Source organism: Bos grunniens, chromosome 7 (assembly GCF_055505025.1).
Source record: "Bos grunniens cultivar Pamir isolate PY7600 chromosome 7, Bosgru_T2T1.0, whole genome shotgun sequence".
In the NCBI taxonomy this organism is placed as follows: domain Eukaryota; kingdom Metazoa; phylum Chordata; class Mammalia; order Artiodactyla; family Bovidae; genus Bos; species Bos grunniens.
This window is the reverse complement of record NC_141171.1, coordinates 47,568,085-47,595,368: the sequence shown is the minus strand read 5'-3', so window position 1 is coordinate 47,595,368 and position 27,284 is coordinate 47,568,085. Positions and strand designations below refer to the sequence as shown.

Below are 27,284 nucleotides of genomic sequence, written 5' to 3'. Positions count from 1 at the left end.
GGGTACTCGGGCAGCCCAGTGATGAGGAAGCACTGAAATCTGCCTGGCAGGGTCAGGGAAGGCTTCGTAGAGGGGGTGACCCTAAACAGAGGATCATGGAGGCCTGTTTAAGGTAAAGGAGCTGAGCATTTTTTTTAAGTGGAGAAAGCAGCTGCCTCATTCCCCTGATTTGGATTTGTTCAGATGTTTCAATGCCTCATAATAGGTGAGAATTTTCTTAACAATAGCAAAAGCCGCTTCCAGAGGCGAGGTCTGGGGAAGGGACAACAAATAGCATGTCAGGCCACAAAAGGTGGCAAGAAGAAGCCCCTGAAGCAGCCCAAGAAACAGGCCAAGGGGATGGATGAGATAAGGCACTTATGCAGAAACAGGAAGAGCAGCAGAAGAAACTCTAGAAGCTAAAAACAAAGAAGGGAGAGCCCCCTGGTCAAGGAGCAATTAAGAAATCTGCCCAAAGGTAAGCTTGCAGACTGATTGGGAAGACAGATATTAATCAGTCACAGGAATGAGGGCATATGTGCAACCGAGCAAATGTTCCCTGTGCCTGAGGCAGTGGTGATCTCTATTCCTTTCCTGTTTAAACATCTGGATCATCTGGATCTGCTGCCATAACATCTGTTGCAGCCTATAGTTAGAATGCTAAGTGTTGTCTTAAGAGCCTATGGTACATTGAAGAGTAAACTTTTGTGAAAAGAAAGTAGGCAAGTAGGTGAGAGTTTGGGGAAATAGTGGAAAATTCAATCAGATAATCCATCAGGAGCTAGATTGTGATGGTCTTTAGAAGTAAGTCCCAATAGGGTGTCAGCGTCTCTAAGGCCTTTTTTAAAAAGAGGAAGCTGGTTTTATCTGCCTCCAGCAAGAACACTGTGACAATAGTGTAAAGGGTTGGTTGGAAGGCAGAGGAAGGGACTTTTGGCCTGAGCTTGGTGCTGGGGGTTTTATAATGAGCAGAAATACTCATGGAACTTGCAGACTGATTGGGAAGACAGATATTAATCAGTCACAGGAATGAGGGCATATGTGCAACCGAGCAAATGTTCTGGAAGAAATGCAGCTCCAAAGGGAACTGACGGATCCATGAAGAGGCCGTGGCAGGAACCACAACCTGAGAGGATGCAAGCCTGCGCTAAGGGGTGGCAGCCAGGATGGAGAAGGGCAATGGAGAAGGAGGTTAGAGTGGATGAGTCACGGAGGCTGCCTGCATTTCAGGGTGTGTGGGCGGGCTGAAAGCAGGATGTTCTCAGGTTCTGATGTTGATTAGGCCTTAGAAGTACGTAGAAAGAGAATCAAGAGGGTATCATGGGGAAGAGGGTAAGTTCCTAGTAACTGGGGAAAGCGATAGGGGCTTTGTTTGGCCTTTCCCAGAACCCACACCCAGCAGAGCTGAAGGAAGACACTCCAGACTACCTTCCAGAAGCATGGGTGAAGTGGTCCACATCCTAAAGGACTGGAAGAGCAATGGGGGCCTTGAGGAGAGCCCACCCTCAGTACCAAGGGACAAGCAGAGACCTGCTGAAGGGGTGAAAAGGGCTCTTAAGCTAAAAGTGTCATATTGTGCTTTGTAAACAGAAGAGCCTGAGACTTCCCTGACCCAAGGAAGGGAGGAAAGGGAGATGGTCGGGTGAGCCATATAGGCCCAGAAACATCCAGAAGGGATTGATGAGCCAGAGGGGCCTCCTGAGAGCAAAGGGCCACATCTGCAAGAAGGGCCTGCCTGCAGAGGAGGACCTGCTGGGGCAGCTGAGGTTGAATGGCATTGTCTGCCCTCATGCAACTCACTTAACCAGCAGCCAGTCAGGAGAATCAGAACAGCATCATGGGACCGTGGCCTCTGCCGTGTTCCTTGTACCGAGCACGCGGAGTGAATTTGCAGGTGGGAAAGTGGAGCGGGCTCAGCCTCCTGGGCTCCGTGGAGGAGAGGTTTTCCCAGGGTGCAGGGTCCATGTTGCAATACGGGCACCCCCAGTATGGAAGTGTTATCATCGTACTGTATCATGTTTGAAAGATCATCTCACCTTTCATCTTATACATTCAAGTTAGGCTAAAGGGTTTGGGGGGGATGAGAGAGCTCATTGTACCCATTTTCATGTGGGGAAACTAGCCCAGAGTGATTGAAGACTTGATGGAGGAGATGGCAGTGGTCAATGCTGGGGCTCAGGTCAGGCTCAGAAAGGCTGGGCATCTGGGAATAACCTTTATGTGTCAAAAAAAAATAATAATTTTGGCCTAATATAATTTATTTTCACATAATCCTCCAAGAAGTGATAAAAATATGTATCTTTCCCTGAGCTACTTTAGAAAAATGATTATACCTATTACAGCAGACATTCTGCTATCGTATAATGTTTATTTATACCCTCTCCTCATGTTTATTCATGACATGAATTCTTAAAGCCTGGTACCTTTGAGCTTCTGGAGCAGGCCAAGAGCCTGCAAAGTTGTGAGGAAAAAGACTTGACAGAACACAGGAAATGTGCTTTTTTGGATGACGCCTTCAGAACGTATTTGCAGGCACTCCTCTATCTTATTCTCAGGCTGACTTGCAACAACTTAAACAAGGAAATTTCAATCTTTTATTCACCAAAATGCAACTCTAGGATGGAAATAAGGTGTACCTGTCATTCTTCAGAGTGACAGAGTGACAGAAAACTGGACTGTCCAGGGCTCGCTCTAGAATATTAACAGAAAAACAGCTCGCTATGAGGTGAGTCTGAGGCAAGCTTGCTAAGACATATCACAGCATGCCTCGGTTTCCCAGCTTCAATCATTCATTGATGAAAGATGTCTCCTGAGACCCCACTGTGAGCCGTGCACTGTTCTGGGCATTGGGGGAAGAGCCGAGAGCAAGTTATGACCCCCCAGAGGTCACAATGCTCTGTGAATGGGAAAAGAGGTAAAATGATGTTGGTGGTGATAAAAAATAAACAAAAAGAAAGGAGAACATTTTTGGCCATGCCACATGGCGTGTGGGATCTTTGTCCCCCAAACAGGGATCAAATCCACACTCTTGCATCGGAAGGGCAGAGACTTAACCACTGGAGCGCCAGAGAAGTCCCAGAACATTTTAAATTAAGTGCTAAGAGCTAGGAAGGAAATAGAAACATCATGACAGTGAAGTGTTAGTCCCTCAGTCGTGTCTTATGACCCCATGGACTGTGGCTCACCAGGCTCCTCTGTCCATGGGATTCTCCAGGCAAGAATACTGGAGTGGGTAGCCATTTCCTTCTCCAGGGGATCTTCCCTGATCAGGGATTGAGCCCAGGTCTCCTGCATTGCAGGCAGATTCTTTACCATCTGAGATAATCAGGAAAGACCTCCTTCAGACACAGTCAGAGAAGGCTGACCTGACCAGGTGACAATTAAGGTTAAAGTTTAATGGCTGAGAAGAATGCTGGGAACAGCCATGTGGGGAGGAAGGGGAAGGGGGATCCAGGCAGAGGGACAAGGACCCTGAGTGAGGGGCAAGCCAACATGAGGTCAGAGGAGCCCCAGTTGGGTGACTAGATACAAATTGTTAGCCTATGGAAAGCTGTTAAGGAAAAGAGGTAAGATCTGATTCATAGTTTTAAAGGATTATTCTGAGAATTGAAGGTAGGGTATGAGAGTCAACCTGATGCTGGAGCCTTTGCAGCTAAGGGTTGGGGGGTGGCGGTGGGGTGGGGGGGGCGGGGAACCATGCTAACATTAGCCACATTTGTTGCACATTAGTTAGGTGCCAGGCAGGATTTTGTGTACCTCACAAGCATTCCATTAACTCATTTAATCGTCACCACAACCCTATGAGGTAGAGATTGTTTTCCCATTCTGAAGCTAGAAAAAATGAGCCACAGAGAGGCTACATTATTTAGCCAAAAGCTCACAGTCAGACACAGAACCTACACTCTGACTGCTTCATCAGAGCTTCCCCTCAACAATGGGATCAGTAGCAGGAAATCGGAATGTGCAGTGGGGACTCATTCATTCAAAGGACCATGGGTTTATTGAGTATCTTCAGTATACCAAGTTCTGCACTAGGTCTGGGACTTCAAGGAGCAAGGAAACACAGCTCTGCCCTCAGGGAGCAACCAGGCTCCCAGGGAGAGGGGTGGGCCCTCAGTATGAATCAATCCAGGCTCTGCACCCCAGTTCCTCAGCCCTGATTCTGGGGCCAGACTCCTCAACTACTGGACCATCTACATCACCAAAACCAAGAGGTGAATCAGAGGAGCGTGGCAGGGGTGCAGTCCAGACTTCCTCAGGCACTGGACACTCCTGCCCGACCACCCTCAAGCCTGGTGCAAGTGCTTCTCTTAGGAGAGGCATAGCCCTCGTGTGGGGTCTTTCTGGATTCCAAGCACCTTCTCGCAGCCCCCACTGGGAGGCAGGAGAGCATTGTTCCTGCTTCAGCAGAACTCTAGCTCAAGGCCAGCTATTTATTGTCTTCCAACTTAAGAAACAGCCTTTCAGGAGCTGAAATGCCTGCTTAATTTGAAGTTCCTTTTAATCCCATGGATAGAGGAGCCTAGCGGGCTACACACAGTCCATAGGGTCACACAGAGTTGCACACAGATGAAGCGACGTAGTACGCATGTATGTATGCTCGTGCAGATTTGGGTAGGTGGCCGAACTGAACTGTTTGGGGTTGGGGAACAGAGTTCCATGACACTGGGGGGAAAGGCCTTGTGGTATTCTAAAGCAGCAGTGATTTCCATAACAATCACCCCAAACCCTCGCCTTGTTTCTTCTCTGAGACCCTGACACAACTGCCTCTTCAGGCAACCTATTATTACATTCCTATTATCCAGGCCAGACAGCCTGGTAGAGAACGGATTACCTCCTCCCTGCCTTCTGCATGACAAATCAGCCCCAACCTTCCCCCACACACACACCCCGCCCAGTAAGAGGGTGAATCAGGGTCTATTCAATACACCCCGAGGCACTCTTCCCCTTTGACTTCATTAGAAGCACTTCTTATGCTAGGGTGGCCTATTGGTGAAACCTCAGCCCCTTCTACTGCAAGGCAGCAGTCAAACAATCAAAGACAGCACAGGCTGGAGAAGTCAGAAAGAGCATTTGCATGAAATCAAGGGTTGGTGATGATCTTTGCAGACAGGAAGTAAAATGAACCGTGTTCAGAAAAGTCAATATGCTGCTGGATTAACTCCATTCAGCCCTGGGTGGAAGCCCCTGAGGGCTGATGGGCTTGTATGTGTTGTTCCTGGGTAGGCCAAGGCAGCCAGCGCATCCTTGCCCACAGCCCTGTTGCACTTGCTCACACCAGGGGGCTTGCTTTAGCCTGGAACCTCCACAAAACCAAACCAGTTCTGTGCATCCTGCATCCTGCTCTGTAGGGTGGCTGGCAAGTAAGCAGAGTTCAGTGAATGTTCAGCAAATAAACACATGAGTAAAAATAATAGATACCATTTATTGGACCCTTACTCTAAACTTTACATGGGTTGTTCCATTTAGTCTTACAGCAACTTAATAATAAAGCATCACTGTCCCTTTCATTGCAGAAGGCAATGGCACCCCACTCCAGTACTTTTGCCTAGAAAATCCCATGGACAGAGGAGCCTGGTAGGCTGCAGTCCATGGGGTCGCTAGAGTCGGACACGACTAAGCGACTTCACTTTTCACTTTCATGCATTGGACAAGGAAATGGCAAGCCACTCCAGTGTTCTTGCCTGGAGAATCCCAGGGACGGGAAGCCTGGTTGGCTGCCATCTATGGGGTCGCACAGAGTCGGACACGACTAAAGCGACGCAGCAGCAGCAGTCCCTTTCATAGCAGAGCAAACTGAGGCTCAAGCAGGTTTTGTAACATGCTCAAGTTCATACAGCCAGTGCACAACAGGGCTGGGATTTGAAGCCAGGCATGCATCTTTGCTTTCTTACTCCTCCAGCCATCTCTGTGAAGAGTCCTGTGACTGACCCAACTGCAGGAAACTGTGGCAAGCTTGGTAAAAAGCCAGAGTGGGTGGGAGCAAATAAGGAACCAGCAACTCCCACCCCTATCAGTAAAGAACCTCAAATTTAGCCTAGAGACCAGCCATCTGAGAGTGGGGGGGTTTCTGTGAAACAAGTGGCCTCATGGTGAATATCAACTAAATCAATCACAAGATACTTTTTTCTTGAAAGACAGCCCCAGACCTCTGCAGTGACTGGTCTTCTGCCCCATGCCCTGTATCCCATAGCTCCTGAAAATTACGAGTGATGATTGGTACATGACTCAGAGAGTATCATAACCACACATGGGGGCTAGCTCCAATGCCCAAGATCTTGCGGTTAAGAATGTACTCCTGACTCCTATCCAAGACCGGCCTTCTCTCTAAGAATGTATTGTTATGGGTTTCCAAGGTCAAGGTAACACAGGGCAGGGAGGACAATTTCATTTATTGCCAACTACATATTAAACCAGAAGATGCCACTAACCTGATCTATCAAGTTACTTGTGGAGCTGTTGTCACCACAAAAAGCATCGAGTTTTCATGCAAGACTTTGTCCCCCATTTATTTTTCAGCAAGGATGTCTGTCATTTCATATCAATTTATAAAAGCTCTTTATGTCAGAAAGACATCAGCCATTGTCATATGTGCTGCAAATCCTTTCCTCAGTCTTGGCCTTATAATTTTACTTAATATGTTTTCAACATATACAAGTCAAGCTTTGTGTTTGCATGCCTTTCCATCTTTTCCTTTTTAGTTTCTGAAGCTTCTCCCAGACCACGATTATATAAATATTAATATCTTATTCTGGCTTTTTGACTATGTAATTTTTAAACATTAAATGGTTCAGTTCCGCTTAGGATTTAGTTATATGTGTGGACAACATATTGTATTGTTTGCCATTTACCACTTAGTCCAGCTAATTGGGCATAAACTCAGCCCATAAGGTCCCGTCTGAGGAACAACAGCAAAAACAGTCTATGCAGTTAGTCCACATCACAGGGCATGAGTACAAAGGAAAGACTCAAGAGATCCCGGGAATGAATCTAGCCGTTATAGATGATTTAGACAGTGGACCCAGCTTTTCCTTAATGGAAATCTTTATTACTGCAACGCCTTCTGCTCCATGATGAGAGGAACCAAGGGCTACAGACACTCCCTAAAGAGCTTAGAAGAATTTGTTAAAAATGCATAGTTGGGCTAAGATCCCTTCCTGCCCAGCCCAACGTCAAGGCTTACTGCTTTGGAGGGGCTCATTTCCACTCTAGCAGTCCCATTGAGTCTGAGCCACCGATAATTAGATTCTCTTGGAGGTCATGGCCACTTCTAAAGCTGTAGAACAGAAATGAAACTGATGTGAAGACTGTCTGAGAGCCAGACAACAAATTGAACAGATCAGCATTCTAAGCCTTGGGGGTGGGGGGTGGGGTGTTAGAGAAGGGACCAAGGCATAGGTTTATGCTATGCTATGCTAAGTCACTTCAGTCATGTCCGACTCTGTGTGACGCCATAGACGGTAGCCTACCAGGCTCCCCCGTCCCTGGGATTCTCCAGGCAAGAACACTGGAGTGGGTTGCCATTTCCTTCTCCAATGCATGAAAGTAAAAAGTGAAAATGAAGTCGCTCAGTCGTGTCCGACTCTTAGCGACCCCATGGACTGCAGCCCACCAGACTCCTCCATCCATGGGATTTTCCAGGAAAGAGTACTGGAGTGGGGTGCCATTGCCTTCTCCGAGGCATAGGTTTAGGGATCTGTAAATATTCTTCTCTTACTGGAACACATACTGCTTAGTGGGCAATCTCTTCCTCCTCCGGATTAATAACATATAATGCCTAAGTGAAGGTACCAGGGTAAGTCATAGCTTAGTAACAAAATTCACAGCAAGAAGCAAATGAGAACAAAACTCATGCCGAATCTAGGCCATTTTCCCAATCAAAGTGCAGACGGTTTTCCCCAGATGTGTTCCAGAATGGCCGGCTTCATTTATGACAGCCAAAGGTTAGTGGGGTTTTCAAGGTAAGAAAGGGAAAATGAATTTCTGTAAAGTGTCTCTCAGTTAAATGTATCGTCCATTTCTTCAGTTGTTCCCACTAAATGCGTTACCCTGGACCAGTACCTGTCTGCCCAGCCCCCGTCCCTCGGAGAACGTGTTCTCTGGTTTCCACCAGACCTGTTAGGCAGGGACCAAGTGTCAGAGAAATCACGTCCTACCATCTCCTTCTAGTTTTGATTTGTGGCTCATTCAGTGGTTTTAGGTTCTCCCTGCCACTGTTCCCTTCCACGAGGGTGACCACTGAAAGATTGCTTCTTAATGGAAGGCAACACCTGCGGTGAATCGTGCCCACACACTGAGCAGCATCTTTTTCACAGAAATCGGATGCTGCATCTCATGTGAGGAGAATTAGCATCAGGTGCTGGGGCTCTAACATGATCCCTCAATATCCAGTCATTATCAATGAACCCCTAAACTCCTTCTTACTAAAACCAAGTTAAATTAAATATTTCAAACTCACAGATTTCAAAGAAACCAGAAACAGATAATGGCAACAAAAACTCAGTTTAGTGCTCAGGCTTCAGACTCTGGGATTCACAGGGAATGAGCAAACAGCTGGCTAGACACACAAACATGTACACCCACACACCCAGCCACACACACTCTCTCTCTTTCTCTCTCTCTTTCACACACAAACATACACACACACAGGAAAGCTGAAAATTCATGCAAGTCAGTGTTGGATTTTTAGCCCAAGTGACGAATACCAGTATTTTTGTACATCTTGTCAAATAAATACCAATCCTCTAAAAAATGCTGTTTTTTTCCCCCAAGACCTAGCTAATCCTGGCCATTTGTGGGTGAGTGCTAAAAGTCTGAAATGTTAAAGAGAAAAAAGAAAGTGCTTTCTCATAAGAGTACCCAAAATCTGGATGCAAACTAAAATACCTGTACTTAACCCTTCAGATATCACACACACATGCATTCTCTAAAGCACACAACCAAAACCCAGCTTTTAAATTGAATTATGTGTCACAACGGAGAAGGCAATGGCACCCCACTCCAGTACTCTTGCCTGGAAAATCCCATGGACGGAGGAGCCTGGTAGGCTACAGTCCATGGGGTCGCTAGGAGTTGGACATGACTGAGCGACTTCACTTTCACTTTTCACTTTCATGCATTGGAGAAGGAAATGGCAACCCACTCCAGTATTCTTGCCTGGAGAATCCCAGGGACAGAGGAGCCTAGTGGGCTGCTGTCTATGGGGTCGCACAGAGTCGGACATGACTGAAGCAACTTAGCAGAAGCAGCAGCATGTGTCACAAACCTGATATAGGGTCAGAGCCACAAAGTATAGACTATGAAATAGTCTATACTATTCATATAGAATAGTACTCTACTATTGAATCCTACTCTTAAACCAAGGTATTTTGGTACCTTGATCATCTCAGAAGCATCAAAGAGCAGTGTCCTAAAAGCCAGCTCTCCCCTGGGCTGCCCTCACAGCACGAGTAGCCTCTTGAGCTGCAGGGGGAGGTTTAGGCAGTTACCTGGTGAATTTGATCAATATGGACACACCAGACTCATCACTCTCATTCCTGAAAACTCATCCCCAGATTAGAGCACCCAATATATGAGGCTGCCCTCACTACCCAGAGCCAGGGTGGAGGTAAACCTTAGTGGTTTGAAGGACCTACTTTTGAAAATCTCAGGCGTGCCTGGATTCGTACCCACACTTGCCAGCTGAGCGCTCCTGGGAAAGTCAGGGAAAGCTCTTAGCATCACTCCTTCCACCTGTCAAATGGATATAATAAGCCAGCCCATTGCAGCGGTGGTCATGGGGCTTAAGTGCACTGCCCTGTGATGATGACCAGCAAGCCCCAGTCACCAGTGACGCTGGCTCCATTCACAAACACCATCCTCTTCCCTTTCCTATGGGGCTGGATAGTTTGAAAAGAGACACTCGAGAGGCTACTGAAGGAAGAGTGTGCTTTCTGAGGCTAATGACCTTCAAGGACAAACATTTGCCCTGGCAGTTAATTTTAAATGTTAAAGTAATTGCAGCAAGATAAGAACTGCTGCTGTAGCCAAGAGTCCCAAGAAAGGACTGACTGGGAAAGAAAGAGCCTACCCTACTGTGTTCTTTCAAGTTTTCTTAGGGACCTGACTATCTCATGGTTTCAGAATCCAGGCACCAGCGAGCAGCCCCAGCCCCACTCCAGAATAACCACTGATGTCTGAGTGGTGGCAGTTCTCTGGTGAGAGTTGCCAGTTGATGCAAACTGCCTAAGAGGACTGTCTGTTTCCTTCTAGGGTTGAAGAAAGCTTCAAAACCTTATTTTGGTCCATCTTTGGCTTGTCTGAAGTGATCTCGGTGGTGCTGAAATATGACCACAAATTCATCGAGAACATTGGCTATGTTCTCTATGGCGTTTATAATGTCACCATGGTGGTCGTGCTGCTCAATATGCTAATAGCCATGATCAACAACTCGTATCAGGAAATTGAGGTAAGACCAGTTAATTGAAAATGCTCTCTCTCCCTGAGTTTAATCTGCATCCCTGTTTGGGGGATGATGAGGGTAATGATATTAGAAGCCCATGGGTTATTAAATGTGAATCCAGAGCAAACCACAGTCATTCTTCCTGGATTGCTCCAAGAAGCACTTCCAGCCAACCAGCCACAAGGCATGGCTGCACTGCATCTGTAATGGCCCAATGAGGGCAGAAAGAGTCGGTGTCATGAATCTTTCCTCTTCTACACGTACCCCCTCAGGAGAGCATGCAGGTGACCCATGGCAAATTGGAATGACTATTTATTTCTACCCACATTCACTTCTGCCTCTCCTGTATTATTTATTAAGTACCTACTGTATGCTGAGCCTGTCCTTGGCACGGGTGATACAGAGATGACCAAGACACAATCTCTGCCCTTGGAGAGGTTTTCACTCAGTACAGTGAGGAAAAACAGACACACCAGCCAACAATGAGCCAGTGCAGGGGGGCCAGTGCATCCAGAGAAGTCCCAGCAGGTGCAGAAGGTGCAGGGCGGAGACAGGGAGTGAGTGTGCGGGGAGGAAGCTTGCAGAGGCCATTCAAAGACTGATTCTGCTAGACAGACAAAGGCATCGAGAGTGTATCGGGAGGCAATTTATCAAAATCTAAAATGCATGAACCATGAGCTATTGATTGCAGCCTTGTTTGGAACAGCAAGAAATGAAAAACAAACTAACTGAGCGTTAATAGGAATCTAGTTAAATAAATTATGATGCTTCTGAACCACGGGAACCTGTGCAGTTTCTAAAAAGGATGAGGACGGTCTCTATATTCTGATGTAGAAAGACCTCCAATTATAATGATAAGCAGAAAAAATCAAGCTTCAGAACAATGTATATATTGAACTGTCTTTACGTAGAGAGGAAGAAGAATGAAAACGTATTCCTTTTTGATTGTAAAATCATTTGAAAAAGAAAAATAACCTGAAAGGGTACACAAGAAGGGGTGTACTGTTGAGAGGTGGGGGTTGGAGGACAGGATGGCTGTAAACGCTTTTTCTTTAAACCCTTTCCTGCTTAAAATCATATCACTGTGTACCTATTAGAAGTTAAATGAATAAACTCAACATTAAAACAAAATAAAATGCACTGATGCTTTTGATACAACAATTCCGTGCAGAAATATGATTTTACATAGACATTCATTAAAAGAAAACGCTGGAAATAGCCCATCAACATGTTTAAATAAGTGGAGATAGCACAGATGTTAAAACGCTGTTTATAAACAATAAGACTTTTTTTGTGCTGACAGAGCAAATCTCTATGATATTGTGAAATGAAAACAATGCAAGCTGTAGAAAAATATCCTTGGGCAAATCCCATTTACATAATAATACAAATGTGCCTATGCAGAAAGCAAAGGTAGGAAATGGTACCCTCTGAGGCAGCAAGTGAAACAAGAAAGGAGTTTTGAAAGGGGACTTTCACATTTGCTTGGTATACCTCGGTACTTAAATCTCTTATAAGAAACAATTATTCATGTATAGAAAAATAATTGATTGTCATGTATCAGTTGGCTAGGGCTCCCACAACAAAATATCACAGACTGGGTGGCTTAAATAACACAAAGTTATTCCCTCATAGCCCTGGAGGCTAGAAGGTCAGGGTCAAGCTATGGGCTTGATTTCTTCTGAGGCCTCTCTCTTCGGCTTTCAGATGACCGCCTTCCTGCTGCGCCCTTTCAGGGCCTTTCCTCCATGTGTCTCTTCGGCTTATGATCACACCAGTCATGATGGACTGGGACGCCACCCTTAAAGCCTCTTTTAACCTTAATTATCTCTTTAAAGACTTTCCAAATACAACCACATTCTAAGATACTGGTGCTTAGGGCTTCAACATATGGATTTTAGGGGGAAGCTTTGGTCCATAAAACTCCAAAAAAACACTATTCTATACAGTAGGAACAGCATGTACCAAGACAGAGAGGGGTCAAACAGTGTGGTATATACTCGGCACCAGGCTTCCCAGGTGGCACAGTGGTAAAGAATCTGCCTGGCAATGTAGGAGACGCAAGAGATGCAGGTTCGATCCTGGAGTCGGGAAGATCCCCTGGAGTAGGAAATAGTAACCCACTCCAGTATCCTTGCCTGGGAAATCCCGTGGACAGAAGAGCCTGGTGAGCCACGATCCTTGGGGTTGCACAGAGTCAGACACGACTGAGCATGCCTGTAATACTTGGCTCTGCGCTCAAGAGTGTAGACTGAACAAGGAAAAAGACAAGAGGATAGAGGAAGAGGTGATCCTGCATGAAGCCTTAGTCTTAGCCCCCAGCTCTAACACCCCAGCCACCTACAGGAAAAGGCAGCACTGTATCAGCAAACAATATATATATATATGTGTGTGTGTGTGTGTGTGTGTGTTTTACAGACTTGGTCACCTATGTGGATAATGAACTATTGCTAATTAACCTTCTTGGGCCTCAGCTTCCCCACGTGTCAGAGACCCCAGATGGTGCCTGGCATACGTGGGTGTCTAGAGCACTCGCCCCAGGTTTCTGCCCCATCCTATGGAGCACATCGTGTGTTGGTCCAAATGAATATGGCATGGGAAGTCATGTGACTGGCATGAGCGATGCCCACTAGTTTGGGACAGGAGTGAGCAAGCCCATGGCTTGTGATGTCAAGTTACCCACCACAGGGTGGTGCCAGGAGACAGAGAGAGCAGACTGCAACCCACACCTGCCCTTGGGCACTGGGCTTCTCTTTGTGGGGTGGGAGCGCACAGTGCCCACCGGCTCCTTGCTGACTCCTGTACGAGGACCCTGAGGACTGCTGCCGGGATGTGCCTGGTGTGTTCGTGGTCACGCTGAACTTTGGTGAAGTAAATCCCTGTAAATCTGTAAATCCCTGCAGGAGAACACTTATTTATTCAATAGCTCTTGAGCATCTACATCTGAATCTACAGACCTGCCTGCCTCTGAGCCTGCTTCCACCCCCGCCATGGCTCCCACGGGAGGCAGACATGCCTTCTCCCCCTGAGCAGCCCCTCCCCTGTCCCTGGGCCCCCTGCCCTCCCCTCCTCAGAAGCAGCCCTCCCCGCCTGCATCCTCACCTCTCTTTCTCTATCTAATCCTTCCTGTCAGCATCTAAATGCATCTCTTGATCTTGAAAATAAAAGAAGTAACTACAAACAACCCTCCCTCCACCTCCCTTTGCAGCTCTCAACCTCTTTGTCTCCTGCTCTTTACTGCCCACAAAGAGCTGTTTACGCTTCTCTCTGCCTCTCCACTGATTAACTGCTACTCTTCTCCACTCCAGCGTACCCACACTTGACCTGGCTGAGAACTCCTCACCCTTTGGATCTCAGCATAAACACTAGCCTTTGGGGCAGCCCTCTCCGACCCCCAGGGGCAGAACCCCTCCCCAGCTGTGAGCCCAGATCTAGATACAAAGAGCTGATGAGTTAACATACTCATGTCACTGTGCCAGGCTCCCAGGAGGTCATATTTGCCAAACCCAGTGCCTCCCTAGCACGGGCCAGGCATGCAGTAGGTGAACTGTAGGTTGGCATGTAGTAGGAGGTTGGCTGAGTGACTGAAGGTTGAATATCAGGCACTGGGTTAAGCTATGGAGATACAAATAATATTTACTAAGAGTTTCAGTTCAGTTCAGTTCAGTCTCTCAGTCGTGTCTGACTCTTTGTGACCCCATGAATCGCAGCACGCCAGGCCTCCCTGTCCATCACCAACTCCCGGAGTTCACTCAGACTCACGTCCATTGAGTCAGTGATGCCATCCAGCCATCTCATCCTCTGTCGTCCCCTTCTCCTCCTGCCCCCAATCCCTCCCAGCATCAGAGTCTTTTCCAATGTATCAACTCTTCGCATGAGGTGGCCAAAGTACTGGAGTTTCAGCTTCAGCATCATTCCTTCCAAAGAAATCCCAGGGCTGATCTCCTTCAGAATGGACTAGTTGGATCTCCTTGCAGTCCAAGGGACTCTCAAGAGTCTTCTCCAACACCACAGTTCAAAAGCATCAATTCTTCGGCGCTCAGCTTTCTTCACAGTCCAACTCTCACATCCATACATGACCACAGGAAAAACCATAGCCTTGACTAGATGGACCTTTGTTGGCAAAGTAATGTCTCTGCTTTTCAATATGCTATCTAGGTTGGTCATAACTTTTCTTTCAAGGAGTAAGCATCTTTTAATTTAAGTATTAATATCCGACATTGTTTTCTTGCATTAACTTCTTTAATTTCCACAACAGCCTGTGAAGTAGGTGTTACTGTCCTCATTTTATAGATGAGGAAATTGAGGCCCAGAGAAGTTAAGTCTCCTGCTTTGGTGACCCAGCTAGTGAGGAACAGAGGCAGGATATGAACTCAGGCAGGCTCGGGAGCCTGTGCTCCCACCACCACATCACCCTTCCTCTCAGGTTGGGAGTCCCGCCTACACCTCTCTGTTGTATGGCAGAGATCAGAAATGACCCTGCCCTCACAGAGCTTCCAGTCTAAAAGGCCTGTAGAGCATGTCCCCATAGACCAAGCTAGGTGCTGATGGGGTCTCTGCAAAAGCAGACAAATTGGTCAAGCTCGCTGGTGGTGACCTTATGCTCTCCTGGGACCCGGATGGGCTCACAGCCCCTTGAAGTGTAGCCAGTGCCTTGGGGAGAGAAACCCACTGCTCATGGAACACGTAATCAATGCCAACCCCAGGGCCATGGGAAGCCAGCAGTGTGATCATCATGAGCAGAGGAAGAAGCCCGAGGCCACTACCTACATCACACAGCTGGTAACAGTCCAGTTGATTCCAAACCCCTGGCCTCAGATGGCCCTCTTAGGACAGGGGCCCATGGAGCCTGGCCACCTATAGAGAACACACCCCTGCTACCTCTCAGGGGGCCCAATCAGCATTCTGGCATTGACACCAAGTCCAAAGTAACAGATCTGGGCTTTAAATCTACCGCCACCACCAGGGAAGAGCAGACTCTTGCCAGCTACATTCAGGTTTGCTCCCTTGACTTGCATACGCTAGCTGTTGCTGTTGTTCAGTCGCTAAGTCATATCTGACTCTTCGCAACCCCATGGACTGCAGCACGCCAGGCCTCCCTGTCCCTCGCTATCTTCTGGAGTCTGCCCAAGTTCAAGTCCATTGAAGTGGTGATGCCATCCAACCATCTCATCCTCTGTTGCCCCCTTCTCCTTTCACCTTCAATCTTTCCCAGCATCAAGGTCTTTTCCAGTGAGTTAGCTGTTTGCATCAAGTGGCCAAAGTACTGGAGGTTCAGCTTCAGCATCAGTTCTTCCAATGAGTATTCAGGGTTGATTTCCATTAGGATTGACTGGTTTGATCTCCTTGCTGTCCAAAGGACTCTCAAGAGTCTTCTCCTGCACCGTAGTTCAAAAGCATCAATTCTTTGGCTCTCTAGACTTATGCTAGACCTCTTAACATTGTTGGCAGCACTCAAATCCACTTTCTAGTAGGAAATACACGGTGGTGTCTGATATGGTAGCCACGAAACCACATGTACTAAGCACTCAAAATGTGGCCAGTCCAAACTGAGATGTGCTGTGAGTATAGACCACACGCCAATTTTGAAGACTTGGTATGCAAAGAAAATGCAAACTATCTTATGAATCATTTCTATAATGATTACATGCTGAAATGATAACATTTTGGGTCTACTGCATTAAGTAAAATACATCACTGAAATTAATTTCACTTGTTTCATTTTACTTTTTATAATATGGCTCCTAGAACATTTAAATGCCCCCGCAGGGTCCCCCTCTGTGGCTGATGGGATGAGTCTGCTGGAGGGCGTGGCCTCTGATGCTGTGCTATTGTTTTCCTGGCCCTGCAGGAGGATGCAGACGTGGAGTGGAAGTTTGCCCGAGCGAAGCTCTGGCTGTCTTATTTTGATGAAGGAAGAACTCTACCTGCTCCTTTTAATCTAGTGCCAAGTCCTAAATCATTTTATTATCTCATAATGAGAATCAAGATGTGCCTCATAAAACTCTGCAAATCTAAGGCCAAAAGCTGTGAAAATGACCTTGAAATGGGCATGCTGAATTCTAAATTCAGGGTAGGTAGCGTGGGACTTAAGGGGCTGGAGGGGCAGCAGATGGGGGAGAGGGGAGCTGTGTGTCTTTGATTCACAGGATGCCCCTGAAACCAGGCAAATCAGGAGCTCTGAGGAGGGACCCCGTGCTTTTCAGAATCAGCTGGCACTTCAGCACAGCTGCAGTACCAGCAGGGGCCGCTAACCGGCCTTAGTGCCCCCCTTCTGTTGGACTGAGTTGGGACCCCACGGAGGGACTCCTTAGTGGACTCGAAAGCAGATAGCTCTCCCCAGAAAGTAGCTGGATTGTACTCTGGGAAGCCTGGGAAGGGAGGCTCCCCGTCCATTATCTCCCCCTCCTGGAGATCCTCAATTGTTAGCATATTAAAAATCTCTGGGCAATCACTCTGAGTGCTCTCCAAACAAAGCTGACCAAACCATAATTCTGTAATCCACTGACAACCTGCAGAGCCAGAGTCCCCAGGAAATATGTCCCAGGAAGCCAAGCCACAGTGGGTAGAGGGACCTCCTGAGGGCCCTCATTTTAGAGGTAGTCCCCTATGCAGGTGCTATTCAAGTCTTACCGTGTAGGTATGTATTAAGTTTCACGTAATATGTATCACATACTATGTATTTTGTATTTTCTGTTTTCCCAGAAGACTCGATACCAGGCTGGCATGAGGAATTCTGAAAACCTGACAGCAAATAACACTTACAGCAAGCCCACCAGATACCAGGTAACCACCGCTTTCCCAGGTATAGGCAGAAGTGGACTCCGTTAAGACACCAATATGGTCACAGGGCTGTGTCAGTCCCCCTAGACACAGCTTCATTCCTTCCTGCAGTCAACATTTATTTATATGCCAGGCACCGCGCTGCTTCCTGGGGATACAGACAAGGTTCCTATCTTAGTGGCACTTCCAGACATAGAGGGAGAGACACTATGGATCAGCAAACATGCAATTAAATATGTAACTTCAAATTGATCAAAGTGCCAACATGAAAAAACTCAGGTGCAAAAGTGGAGAAAACCAGGGAGCCCCTGCTTCCATACGGTTATCAGAAGTTGTGTCTTTAAGGAGAGGACAGCTAGCTAAGACCTCGTAAATGAGGAGGCAACCACATGGGGCCTTTCAGGCAGAGGAAAAGCGTTAAGCCAAGGCCAGAGGGCAGATGCCTGGGAGGTCCAGAGCTGCTGGAGCTCAATGAGCAGTGGGGGAGGGGAAGGTGACGAGGTCAGAATTCAAATCCGAACTGAAGCAAGGTCAGGGTGTGGATTTTACTCTGAGGTATCTAGAAAGGCAGTGGAAGGAGGTTAACTTGGGGAAGGGAGAAGATGATTCTATTTTATTTATGCTTTAAGAAGACTACCTATCTGCTATAATGAGACGAGACCAGTGCGGACAAGAGTGGAAGCAGGGAGACCAGGGAGGAAGATACAGTCCAGGCACACAGGACTGGTGACTTGAAACGCGAGGAGGGTGATGGACAAAAGCTGACTGACTCAGGATACGTTCTGGATGCATTGCCAAAGGGAAATGATGCAAACCAACAGGAATGGGGTGGGGAGAGGCAGGCACCCAGTAGGGCTCCCAGGTGGGTATCGATGTCTTCAGTAGGCACTTGACCTTAGACTGCCAGCCTGCACACGGTCATTATAAAAATTAGGTCTTTTATGCTTGCAGATCTTGCTTTGCTTTAGAAATTAATGCAATCTCTGTATCAGTTTGAATCAGTCAAATGGTCACTACAGGTTATTGATTATAAAAGTGCAGGCCATCCTCCTGCTTTCCCGCCCCCAATGACCAGCGGTTTTATCCACGCTGACCATTTCCTATCAGATGTAAATCTGACGCTGTCCTGAGTGTTCCTTGGGGCCAAGGTGATATGTCCCTGGTGCCAGCATCCCCGAGGGAGCCATTACAGACTCAGCATCTTCCAGACCCAGGTCTCTAATTGAATCTCCATCCGTATTTCAGAAGCTAACTCTGCAGTTAGGAGGAGTTAAGTGTACAATTAAGAAATGGCTCATCCCTTGTAGTACTTATAGTTTTATCGGATGACATGGGCTAAAAAATTGGCAAAGGGCAAATCTTGCATTGATTTAATTGTGTGCTAAATTGGCCCTGCCCAGTGTGATCAGCTTTGAGTTTATTTTATAGAACAAATCCTTCAGTCAGGGGAAGGATTTATATTTCTTTGCTTATTAGAGAGAAGTAGAGATTATCTGTGCCACGGAAAAGATAAAAAACCATAATGGATTAGGGCCAGATGTCTCCTGGGTTTTGAGCACAATTAGCAGCTGCAATCAGAGAAGACAGCCGCTGTGGTCAGCGACCTACAGCCAGATGAATCCTTTGTGAAGGAGACCGTGCTCCACAGTGGTCTTGGGCAATCCCTATTCTGTCTTCCATCATTACTGGCCGAGTCCCTGCAACCTTGACTCCCCCAGAGCTTCCTGCTGTGATTATGCGGATTAGCCGGTTTGCAGCTTCAGGCAGTCTGGGAAAGCAGGCCCACCCTGTATCTTTCCACCAAGAAAAGCCTAGGGCAACTTACTCAGATCGTTGTCACCCAAAAGAAGACAGAGAAGCTGAGAGACAGAAAAACTGAGCCCATAGGCATCAGAGGGAGTGGGCTGAGAGGACAGCAGACGGAGCAGAGACCATCTTGCATTTGTACATTTGCATTTTGCTCAGCCCTTTAAGGTCAGGTCTGGGCATCTTCCTGAGCCAACATCTGCTCAAATAGGAGTAAACCCTGAGCCAGCACAAACGGACAGCTGGGAGCAGACTAGACACGAGGGTATGTATAATTTCACACGTGCCTGTGAGAGAGGAAGGACCTGTAACCCCACTGAACACACAAGGGAACTCAGTCACCCGGTGGGTTGAAGTGAGATCTGTCTGCACTATGCCACACAGCCCGGGCAAGAGCCCCTTAGTCCTCTTTGTAGAGTCACACCCAGGCCTCCCTGGAACCTGCCTTGTCTGTGTCTGACAGTGCCGGGGAAGAGGTCTATCTGGGCCTGGGGGAAGGAAGCGAGGAACAGAAGGCGCTTTTGCTATCACGGGGCAGCAACCATCACAGAAGGAAGCATTTGGGCAGGGATCTAAAAATGGCTCAGCCTTTTGCTTGAGCCCACTGGTGGCCTTCCACGCTGCACTGCTTTCCTCCCAAAGCATCTTTCAAAAGTGCCAAGAAATTGTGAGAAGCCCAATTCACTCCCTCTTTCTCACCGAGCAGGCTTCACCCAGAGCCTCCTTTTCATGGAGCACATATGCTGTCAGCCTCTCACTGTCGAGGTGCTGAGACATTCTGGAGCAATCCCAATAAGATAAAAGCCCTGTTGTTGATATGCATGTTAGCTGTTAAGCTCGTTTCCCTTGTGTCTCTAGTAGATCTGCTTGGTTGCTCAAACTTAGCATTTGTTGTTCAGTCCCTCCGTCGTGTCTGACTCTTTGCGACCGCACGGACTGCAGCATGCCAGGCTTCCCTGTCTTTCACCATCTCCCAGAGCTTGCTCAAACTCATGTCCATTGAGTCAGTGATGCCACCCAACCATCTCGTCCTCTGCTGTCCCCTTCTTCTGCATTCAGTCTTTCCCAACACCAGGATCTTTTCAAATAAGTCAGTTCTTCGCATCAGTTGGCCAAAGTACTGGCGCTTCAGCTTCAGCATCAGTCCTTCTAATGAATAGTCAGGATTGATTTCCTTTAGGATTGACCAGTTTGATCTCCTTTCAGTCCAAGATGTTGGGTGTTTAAGCTTCCCATCACTTCAGCTTTTCAGGGTTCTCCATTATAAGGGAAGACAGTTCCTCCAGATTTCCAGGGGTCTGAATTATTTTTCACAAAATTGGTTCTTTGCTTTTGTAATTTTTTTTCCTAATCTGGGTTCTGTGGACATAAGCCCAAACAATGGAACAAAACCATGATGCCAGCAAAATGGCCAAACTGTGTTTCCTATCATAGCTACATTTGATCTGATCAACATGCGTCCCCTTGTTGGGGTATGTACAGACTTCATATCCTCACTCTCTGAGGATGCATCTCCTTCGGGGCAAAGCAAATAAACCGTGTCCCAACCAAACTGAAAAATCCAGGCACAGTCCATCACTGAAATAATTCTTTATGATGTAATCCCTTCCCCTGAAACCCAGTGGGCATCCTCCTTCTTGCCTTCTAGATGACCTTTTCTGCAGAGATCAAAGCCAACAGGTTAGACAGCTTGCCAATGCTGAGTTCTTGTCTCCTGGGGTCTCCTAAACCCCAGTTTAACACATGACCTGTCCTGCGATCCATTTTGTCCACTCTCTTCCCAATGTTCCTCAACTCCTCTGCTCCTGGGCCGCAGCATTACTTCTCTCTGGCTGCTGCTGGTTGACACCTCCTGCGCACATGTCCTCTTCCTTGGCTCTGTCCTCAGCTTCCCTGGCTGCACAGAGCGGTCCCTCCCACTCCCTGAACACCAGCAGCGGCCAAGAGGTCACCTGGCTCTCAGACTCTGGGCCAGAGAACTATGGGGCTCCCTTCCTGGACATGGGCCTCGATGTCACAACCATTCTTATCCACTAGGTACCTCAGTATTAGTTATTTTGCCTGAGTAAGGTTGCTAAATACAGTCATCTCCAGTCCTTGCTAAATGCATCAGGGCAGAGCAGGTCAAGCTGCATCGACAGGGACATGTTACTGTGGGGAAGGTTTATTATCTCTGCGAAGTGAAAACTCCATGGAAGGTAAGCAGGAGGGAGCAGAAACTCATGACAGAGGACCATGCTTTTCCCCCACATAGTGAAGGAGGGCAGACTTCTGACGTCCATCTTTTCTGCAGACAGAGATCCTCTGTAGCAGCCATGTTAAAAAGAACTTTGGGCATTTTTCTAACCATTTGAGACTTCCTGGAGATGAGACTCCTGCAGAACCCAGGTTGTCTAACATGCGTATGGGGAGGCTAGGTCCTCATCAGGGCATGACGTCTCTAAGCACCTGAAAGGCAGTCACACTGTTGTCCCTGGAGGTGCCTGTCACTCGTGGAATGAATCGGGCAGCAGAGGAAGGTTAAAGGGTCTGGGCATGTCTGCCATGCTCACGTGATCCTGCTTCCATGTTAAACCTCTAACATCCCCGTCTGTAACGAGAGGCTTAGAAGCAAACCCTTGCTGTTCTCCCCTTGGAGCTGCAGGTCTGCAGAAACCACAGTTCAGACCAGGTCTGCCAGGGTTCATGCGTGCGCTGCGGGCATTCAGGACGATGCTTTACCAGTCACTCTCTTCTGCGGGACAGCGATCCATTCTCCAAAAACTAGCTGAGGCCTCTTCTTGCTCAAAAGATTCTGTTAAAGGATCCTTGTTTATCCTTGTTAAAGGATAAACTGGAACCTAGAAGTGGTCCAAACCCCCTGTGACCAATGGGAGCCTGTCTCCTGCATCTCCTCTCTGAAACCGCTATGCACTTAGACTTTTCCTGAAGCTTGAACAAAGCCCCAACTTTGGTTTCCATTTTGGTAAATCCCAGATCTGCCACTTCGCAGCTGTATGAGCTTGGAGAAGTCACCTCCCCCTCTGAGCCTCGTGACCTCCTCTGTACAAAGAAATGACAACCCCCATCTCCTCTGGTTTCTGGGAGGGTTCCATGAGATCATTTTGTCAAAGAGGCCAACACAGCTTCTGGACTGCAGGAAGACTCAATACATTTGTGTTTATAATAAATACATACTATGAAATTTTTAAATGATCAGACTACTCACATTGCACTAAAACAGAGTGTGCACAGGAAACGGGAAGGAGGTGACCGTCATAGCTACGAACGCGTCCACTCAGCTACATCCCAGCAGGAGGGTGGTGACTGTCATAGCTACGAACGCATCCACTCAGCTACATCCCAGAAAAGGGGGCTCTTCACTTCCATCTCTGGCTTATAATCTTACACTGTAAATATATAGTCTCTGTAACTGATAGATTCAGAAATGGAAGGGTCTCGAGTTCTTGAGGTTTTTTCTTTAAAATGACAGCAAACTTTAATTATGGATAGATCCCCCAGTCTTGCGTAAGCCTGAAAGTCCACAGTAGAATATTTCTGAATTCCTTATTCAGTTCGAGTGTTAGATACTTGGGTATCTGGTTTGTTGGTTTTATCCCCCTATGAGAACTTGGCTCAGGACAAAGTTTATTTTGTCTCTGTTGCTCCAATTCAAAGTGAAAAGAGCATCACTGACTCCCACTAAAGGCATAGATTCTTAAAACTCAGGTAACCTGCCTCATTGACTACAAGAGGGTCAGTGAGCAATCTAGCATTGCAGTTTAACCACCATCAGGACAAGACCCAGGCCTCTCAGAGAAGGAGCAGCGTGAAGGCAATTCACTGCTTAACTGTGCAGCCTGAAATTAGGGGCTGACTCAAACCACAGCACCCAGCAGACCTCCAGTGGGGGGCCCCATGAGCTCTCAGAGCTCAGTATGAACAGCCTTTCCTGGGATCGAGTGAACCATGGGGTCACAGCTGGAGATGCCCCCTTGGCAAGATCACTACCATTAGAGGCTCTGTGGCACCACCAGTCGGTGATAATACTAATGTGTTCAATCCTCCAGCTCTCTGCATCCTGGAAGCTCACTTCTCTTTTACTTGCAAGAAGCTTTTACCTGAGCCCATGTAGTCAGAGAGGATGTAACCACCTGCTTGACCTCACACAGCAAAGCTGAGGACAGAATTCAGGGCCCTTCAACCTAGCAAATGCCAGTTCTGTCCCCTCGGTCCTCAGGGTGAGCAGGTGAGCGGAAGGGATGCTGAGGAGCTGGGAATCCCCCTCTGCGGTGCTGCTAGGCTCCTACAGATTCAGACGGGTTGGCCACAAGGGTATTTTTAAATCCTGCAATTTCACAGTAACCCAGGACAGACTAGCTGGCAGAATCTAAAGTTCACCTCCTGCGGTCTTTCTTACACTTAGCTCTATTCTTGGTGGCTCTTCAGTGTCTGTTCCTGCCTCCTTTGCTGAAAGGATCTGGTATCTGCATAATAAGTAGGACCTCCAGCGTGACTCCCGACAGTATTGGGTGGGTGGTGAGGTTTCAGGGAAGCGGGATCTTGGCAAAACCTCCCAAGGCTCGGCTGTATCTCTCTCTGCCTCTGGTAGGAATTTTCCAAAGTACAGTGGACTGGTCCTCCATGCCTGTTCCTGACTGGGCTCAGTGGACCTCTTCTCCTGCATAGCAGCTCCATGGGAGACAGTTCTACCTGGGCCAGCCTGCGAGGACTTTCTTACTTCCCCAGTTTGCATCGGTTGTTGAAATCAGGCCCAGAGAAGACGGCGTGGTGGGCTAAGGTCACAAGGGGCAGGGAAAAGTCAGGCTGAGGACCCTCAAACAGTGCACATGGATCTCAAGTGTTTCTGTCTCTCTTTGTGGCTGGACCTCCTGCCACTGCAAGTATCCCATTCTTACATCCCGGCTCAGGTGCTACTGAATCCAGAGAGACTGGAACCTCCCCATTAGGCAGGTCACTTCTCAAGAGTGAGGCATCAGGCAAGGGAGGGTCCCCCAACTCTGCCAGGCACTCTGCCAGAGGGAGAAGTCACGCCTACAGGATGCAAGCTGCTTCTGTGCTTGGCTGGGCTGGTTTGATCCCTCCCTGTGTTCATGTTTCAGAAAATCATGAAACGGCTCATAAAAAGATATGTCCTGAAGGCCCAGGTGGACAGAGAAAATGATGAAGTCAATGAAGGTAAGCGACTGGATCTGCTTCCTGGAAGGCAGAAGCCAGATGTGGGCTCGCTGGGCCTGCAAAGTCAAGCTATCGGCGGCAGGGCTCAGTCCCTGGCTGGAGACCCTGGAGGGCCTCACTGGAGGTGGTGGCAGAATGCAGGGGAACACAGTTGCAGGACTGGGGTCTCTGTCCCCTGGCTGGTTGTCAGCTGGGGCTGCCCTTAGCTCTGACCACAGAGCCCTCCACCTCAGCACCAGCACCAGGACATGGAGCCCTGCTCACAGAATGGTTCTGCCTCCCCAGTCATGACTGACACGAGTTGCCTCCTATCCCTTGAGCTCAGGACGGCCGTGAGCTCCTCATGCCCAGAGCGCACAGACAGACAGCCGTGGACAGCCCCTGTTCTGGCTGGCTCCATCCTATCTCACATCCTGGCTCTCAGAAGCTATCAACCAGCAGTTTCTCAAAGAATTCCTTCCACCCCCTCAGAAGTGCTTGCTATAAAAGCGGATCCAGAACCCCCCTCCTCCCCAGATCTAATAAATCAGCATGGCCTGAGGGTCTGCCTGCGATACAGTACCAGGCATTCTCATACCAGGCATTCATTCTGACGCAAACTGAAGTTTGCCAACTACATTATTTTCACTGTTTGGGTTATTCTCCAGTCTATTTTAAGCAGCTCTTAAGTGAAAAGCGAATTACCATACACCAGGTAATTAATCTTCATGAGACACCTGGGACAAATATTTGCTATCTTCCAAGAGTGAAGGTACCAGGAGCCTCTGGAAGGAGCCTAGTCATTTAGAGACCCTCCGCTTCATCCTGGAACATCACTGTGCAGCCTCAAGGTCAGCAATGGCCAAACGACCCCTGGGCTGACCCTGTCTAAGAGTTGAGTAGCAGCCCATCTGCCCACCCTACTGTTGGGTCTTAAATACAACACAGCCGGGTACCATGGCAGCCAGCCCTTTGAAGAGTGTGATGTGACTGACAAGAATGTAACTGATGATAGAAGGTGGGGCTGTCCAGGTTTCATGCCATGGGAATGGCAGCATGGAACTAGGGCTCAGTGAAGCCCCCATGAAAACAGAGATGCACCCCTTTGTCAAAACTGGCCAGACTATAGCTTTAAGACTGCTGCCTCTTCTGTGTGTCAGGGATACTTGGAAAACAGGTATGGTTAATGTGTCCCCGGCAGTGGACTCCCACTTGAGTCAAGGTTCAAGTCCAGTATCTTCCAAACCAGGCAAGAACCTCTCGACCCCACTTTGTGGTTAAGAAGAAGGTTCCCACAGCCCAGGCCCGTGTGGACTTTTAACCACGTGGCTCACTGTGGAAATGAGTGGAAAACCCCACCTGGTGGTCCCTTGCCATGGAAGGAGAAGGCGGCAGGCCTGCCATGGTGCACCAGTGAGGCACGCAGCTTGCGTGGTCTGGGCAGACCCTGCTCCTGCGAGGCTGCCTGGCTCCATAGCCACATCCACTGATCAGCTGAGCTGATCGCCTCAGATGCCTAGGAGTTCCTCTTCCCTGCAAATAACGATGACAAAACAAAACACGAAGCATGATGAGGAAGAAATGTTAAAATTAACAAGGGTGCCGCTCGGAGTCTTGAAATCTGCCTTTAATGGCTCCAAGACCAACGTTCTGTGATGATAACACAGGTGCAAGCAGTTCAACCTGGTCTTGATTCCTCTGTCTACCTCAACCCCTTCAGGGAGAGCTTGACCGGGAATGGGAGGAGAAGGGTCTTCAGCAGACGAATGTGTCCTTTAGTGGGAGGGGCAGTGTGAGAGTTAGGTCGAAACAGACCTCCAATCCCCTCACCTCCACCCTGCCGGGGCTGGATCAGTAGCCTGACATTCTGCTGGAAGAAGGCATGCCTCAAATGCCTCTAGGGTGAGTCCCTTCTGCAGGCTCATACTCACCGAAATCTCCTCTGTCCTTGCAGGTGAACTGAAGGAAATCAAGCAAGACATCTCCAGCCTGCGCTATGAGCTCCTGGAAGAGAAATCTCAAGCTACCGGAGAGCTGGCCGACCTCATCCAACAGCTCAGTGAGAAGTTCGGGAAGAACTTAAACAAAGACCACCTGCGGGTGAACAAGGGCAAAGACATTTAGCAGCCTGCACCACCGGCACCTGTGACTTCTACCAGCATTCCAAGGCCAGGTGGGATGCCCTGGCCACCAGCCCCGGTGGGAAGGGGTCCTGGCCCACTCCTCTAGGACTCTAAGGGGACCCACTGGCTCCGTCCTGACCAGCCTTGCTGGCATCTGCAGCCCAGTGTCCTGCCTGGACCCAGAATGATTGTGAATCTAGGCTGTTGGGTGAGAAACTCGACCACAGGAGGAAGGGAGGAAGTGGCCCCCTGACACGTGGGGACACCTTCGGTCCAGTCATAGGGACATATGTCCCAGTGGCCAGCGCAGGAAAAGGCCATCTCGGGTGCACACTTGTGCCCTCCCACCGCACACAGACCGCCATGCTGTCTGCGTGCAGGAAGACAAACCACCTCACCCCACACACCCCTGCTCACTCCCTCCCTGCCACCCACACACACCCAGAAGAACCGGGCGGTGACCTGTGATCTATTCTTAAGTGCCAGATGAGAACACAGATAGCCTACTAGCAAAACAGTTCTATTTGTTTATATTAAAAAAAAAAAAGGTTTAAAAATCCTAAATCAAAAATTGTACTGTAGGTAGCACTGTTCAGAGAACAACAACAAAATCCAAATGATGTATTTTTACCTTTATGAAAATTATCTTGTATTTACTATTTTTACCTGAAATGGAAAGAAATAAAATTACCTCATAATAGCCCGGGGAGACTCTGTGGATGCACTGCCCTCCCGTTGTCTGGCGTCCTCTCTGGAGGTGGCCTTGGGCGTCCACAGAGCCGGGCTGCCCTGGGAGGAGAATGAGCAGGTGAGAGGGGGGCAATCCCAGGGGAGTCATGCAGCCAGGAACCCCCACCTCCAAGCATCTCTTCCTGTCCCCAGACCTAGTGACCCCCAAGCTCGCCAAGGTCAGGAAGGAGACAAAGGAAATGATGAGGAAAGTGAAACGATTTCCCCCACCCTACGTCTCACCCTTTCCCCTTGAGCGGCAGGGG

The 27,284-nt window shown here is 48.2% G+C and overlaps 1 protein-coding gene across 3 annotated transcripts in view; it reads left to right on the top strand.

The window, feature by feature from the left end:
- Window positions 1–26,971, top strand: part of TRPC7 (transient receptor potential cation channel subfamily C member 7) — a 150,930-nt gene extending 123,959 nt beyond the window's left edge. For 2 of the 3 annotated variants that reach the window (XM_086413652.1, XM_086413650.1), the window contains 5 exons: window positions 10,231–10,426; window positions 16,272–16,493; window positions 17,126–17,206; window positions 24,112–24,187; window positions 26,121–26,971. In XM_086413652.1, the coding sequence (XP_086269778.1) occupies window positions 10,231–10,426; window positions 16,272–16,493; window positions 17,126–17,206; window positions 24,112–24,187; window positions 26,121–26,290 (745 nt within the window). In that variant the 3' untranslated portion in view covers window positions 26,291–26,971. The remainder of the gene's footprint in view (window positions 1–10,230; window positions 10,427–16,271; window positions 16,494–17,125; window positions 17,207–24,111; window positions 24,188–26,120) is intronic. The other variant, XM_086413651.1, reaches the window with a different exon arrangement.
- The last annotated feature ends 313 nt before the right edge of the window (window positions 26,972–27,284 follow it).